Source organism: Micropterus dolomieu, linkage group LG07, assembly GCF_021292245.1.
Source record: "Micropterus dolomieu isolate WLL.071019.BEF.003 ecotype Adirondacks linkage group LG07, ASM2129224v1, whole genome shotgun sequence".
NCBI classification, from domain to species: Eukaryota; Metazoa; Chordata; class Actinopteri; order Centrarchiformes; family Centrarchidae; genus Micropterus; species Micropterus dolomieu.
In genome coordinates this window covers 1,607,283-1,611,504 of record NC_060156.1, presented here as the reverse complement: position 1 = coordinate 1,611,504, position 4,222 = coordinate 1,607,283, and the positions used below count along the sequence as shown (strand labels likewise).

The 4,222-nt window shown below is 39.0% G+C and overlaps 1 protein-coding gene across 1 annotated transcript; it reads left to right on the top strand.

Moving 5' to 3' along the window:
• Nucleotides 1-359: 359 nt before the first annotated feature.
• Nucleotides 360-1,313, top strand: LOC123974021 (olfactory receptor 6N1-like). The gene has a single exon (XM_046054441.1). It carries the CDS (start codon nt 360-362, stop codon nt 1,311-1,313), a length of 954 nt encoding a protein of 317 aa, XP_045910397.1.
• Nucleotides 1,314-4,222: the final 2,909 nt, after the last annotated feature.

The following is a 4,222-nucleotide window of genomic DNA, read 5'->3' as shown; positions in this document are numbered from 1 at the left end:
TATACTGATGCAACACTCACACACGTAGACAGTTTGTGACACACTTTACCTCCCTTTGGACCCTGTTTGCACACGTGGCTGCTCTCAGTATAACAGTTAAAAAGGATGAAGGTTCAGCAGCTGCCTCAGTCTAGGGGAGGAGGCTGTGTATTTATCTAAAAGTTGTCAGTAATTGTTTTTTTTATGATGAATATTATCAGGTGAAATTGTTGAAATGTGCAACTTGTGCAACTTGCATGCAGGCTTAATTATGTGTCTTGTTGAAATAGTGTTAATTAGGCCATTTTAAGTTTTACCTTTTCCTCTCTCTCCCTCCATCACTCTCATTTCTCTTCTTCCAGCTCTGCTGTTGTGCAGACATGATGAGCAATAACAGCTTTACTCCTGAGTATTTTCAGCTGACTCTGTTTACAGACTCTGGGCCCCTCAGATATCTGTTCTTCTGTCTGTGTCTGTTGATCTACATGACTATAATCTCTGCTAACGTTGTCATTATTCTGACAGTCTGCCTGGAGACGTCTCTGCATCAACCCATGTACATGTTTATTTCCTTTCTCAGTTTAAACTCTCTGTACGGCTCAGCCGGCTTCTTCCCCAGGTTCCTGATGGACATTCTGTCTGACACTCATTTGATCTCACGTGCATCTTGTTTCATACAGATGTATCTTATTTACACCTATGCTTCATTTGAAATGACCATCCTCAGCATCATGGCCTATGATAGATTTGTTGCTATTTGCCAGCCTTTACACTATCACAGCAAAATGACCTTTAGGATGGTGAGACATCTTCTGATTTTTGCTCTGCTCTACCCTGCATTTACTATTGGCTTCTGTGTTTCTCTTACTGTTCGATTGCCTCTGTGTGGAAATAAACTGCACAGGCTTTTCTGTTCTAACTGGCCTGTGGTTCGGCTCTCCTGTGTGGACACAACTCTGAACAACATTGTAACTCAGCTTTTTACAATAACAACCATTTTCATCCCCCTGTTCTTTGTCCTGTACACCTATCTACGGATTCTGCTTGTGTGCAGGAGAAGCTCGTCTGAATTCAGAGGAAAGGCGTTACAAACCTGCCTGCCCCACATGGTGACATTTGTGAACTATTCATTTTCTGTCTTCTGTGAGCTGTCACTGACCAAATTTGAGGGTGATAAACTGAATCCAATTGTCATAGTTGTTTTATCTTTAGAGTATTTGATCATTCCCCCCATCAATAACCCTCTAGTTTATGGCCTGAATCTGCCTCAAATCAAAGGAGTGATTTTTAGATTTTTGAAGATACGCAAAATGGGTCCTGCTGATAAAATGTAAAACTCATGCACATACTGAGTAGAAAAAAATATGTTTTAAGCCTCTGGTTTTGACAAGATATGCCCCTGGAAGAAGTGTGCAAAATATGTATTTGTCAAAAGATTTTTGCTATCATATTAATTTTAAGGATTTCTAAATATCTATGAATAGAATCAATGTAATATTAAAATGGATTCAACCTGAACCACAACAATGAGCTGTATGTTGAACCATGCATATACAACATGTGCAATACATGTTGTATATGCATGGTTCAACATACAGCTCTTCAGATTAAAATACATCTGTGAAACTCACTACCTAGAATTGCATTTCATAGGATATGGGAATTTAGATTTTGGTGTCTCTTTTATATTAAATGTTTTGTAATTTTACATTTGAATGTTACTCTTCATTTATTCTGTATTTTGTATCTCTAATATATATATATAAATATTTTTGTTGTGAACCATTTGTCAATTGTAATTAAAGTAACCATATATTTACAAATAATAAACAAACAATACTTAGAGTGTACAGCCATTATAGCTGTCCTTTGAGGCACAGGTGTGCTTTGACACCATGTCATGTAACATCAGTATGCTCACAGTGACAATGCTAACATGTGGCTGTTTACCAGGTTTGGGTCTGGACCAAAGTGGCTATTTTAGCCTTAATTTCATCACATATATTTTTGTTCTGTCATTAGTAGTTTGTTTGTTTTTAATAATAAGTGTATTCCATAAGTCAAAAATGAACCTTGAAAAATAAAAATGATCCGACGCAGAACAGTTACAGATGAAGTCACTTGGAGAAGTTACATTTGTGGAAACTCATTGTGGCCTTATGTCCCACAGGGGATGAAGCCAGTAATTAGGTGTATTGAGATCAGCATATTGAGTGTAGCGGGTTTCTCTTCCAAACTCCTCAAAATAGGGAAAAACACTGGCGTAGTCGAAAAATTGTGGCGTGATTTTTATAATGCCGGCCTCCAAAGTGCAAACAGTGAAAAAACTTGCATAACAAAACTAAAAAAATAACTATTTGAAAAAATAAATAATTTACTCAATAATAAAGTTACACACACACAAAAAAAAAAATCTTGCATAACTCTATTTCTCTCTCCCCACAAAAATACAAATCACTAGTTACCTCCTCTGTAACCAGGCCAAGACTGACCTCACAGGCCCAAAGCTGCGACTTTTAAAGCCAGTAGCCCCTCCCACTAGGCTTAACCATTATTTACACAATATAATAAACAGATTTTATTAACTCCAGAAAAGGATTTATATCTATTACACTTCGACATATTTTCAACAATTATTATATCCATGCATATAACAGTTATTTACATCACAATTTATTACTACAACTAAAAACCATAATTGTGCAGTTCCCGTGACCATGAAAGCGCGCGAGATGGACGCGCGGAAAATGTTACGCTCTTGTTTTGCCAAACTGGATGGGAAACAGAGCAAACCTGCGATGCATCTCGACACACAGTATGGATCCATACTTTGTGTCCATCACAAACAGTGTCTTAAGTTGAGACACAACTGTTATACCTCACTGTAGAACAGCGAAATGACGTAATATCATTAATCACCTCGCATCCTTCTTTGTTCAGTGATGTACTAACCCGAACCACTGTAATGCAGCAAGACATTGGTTTAGCCAAGCCAAGTTGTCAGCCCTGCAGTATATATACCATCCCACATTTCAACTCATTCCACTTCTAGATATTCTATTGTGCTTTCCAGCACTTTGTTCTGCCTGTCTGATCATCAAACCTCTGCCTTTCTGCTCCTCGTTTGATCTGTTTGCCTGGCCTGCTTTACTTTTTTAATGTTTTTGACCATAAGTAAACCAGAACTGGTTCTCTGTGAGTCGTGCTTCTAGGGCTCAACGAGTCTTTATTATCCCCGGGGGGGCAATTTGTTGTGCAGCAGCATGTAACATAAATAACACACAGGTTATACAAAACAAGCCAACATCAATAAGAAACAAAAAAATACAAACTACACAGAAGTCCACATCTCACATTGAATTGAGGTACAAACCTGATTATTTTCTGGCGCCATTATAGTACAAATTATTAAATTTTAACTGTTATTTCATAGCACTTTTCATATAGAGCAGGGGCCTGTACCACGAAGCAAGTTCAACATACCCAGGATATGTTTTCGTTATCTGGCTTAACTAACCCTAACAATCGTTTTCACAGAGTTGATCTCTTTTCTGGAACATAACCTGCTCCGGAGCAGGTTAGCCGCTCAGCATAAGTTACCATGGAGATCTACCCCACCTTCGTGGTACTGAAAACCCAGGATTAACCCCGAAGTTACCTGGATAAGCTCAAATCCTGCTTCGTGGTACAGGCCTCAGGTCTATACAGTCAGCCTACACAATATATGCACAGAGGTACAGACAGTAAAGGTAATGTTGGTACAGACTGAATGAATAATGGTACAGATATTTATAGTAGTGTTAATGATTATAATCGTAATGTTAATGATTATAATAACAATAATAACAATAAGACTAGTAACAATAGTCGTTGCAGCAGAGGGTGTCGAGCAGGAACACGGGGGCAGCAGGTGACCCGCAACCACAGATCCAGACTCCACAGCTCCAGAGCCAGAAACACCTGCAGGAAGTGATAGGAGAGAGGAGAGAGACGAGAAAGCACAAGACTACCAGAAAGGGGAGAAGTTGTGTTAGTAACATGCAATAATGGGATGAGGTTGCATACAGAGGGAGAGAAAGTAGAGGAGAGAGGAGCTCAGTGCATCATGGGAAATCCCCCGGCAGTCTAGGCCTATAGCAGCATAACTAAGGGACGGTTCAGGACTCACCTGAGCCAGCCCTAACTATAAGCTTTATCAAAGAGGAAAGTCTTAAGCCTACTCTTAAATGTGGAGATGGTGTCT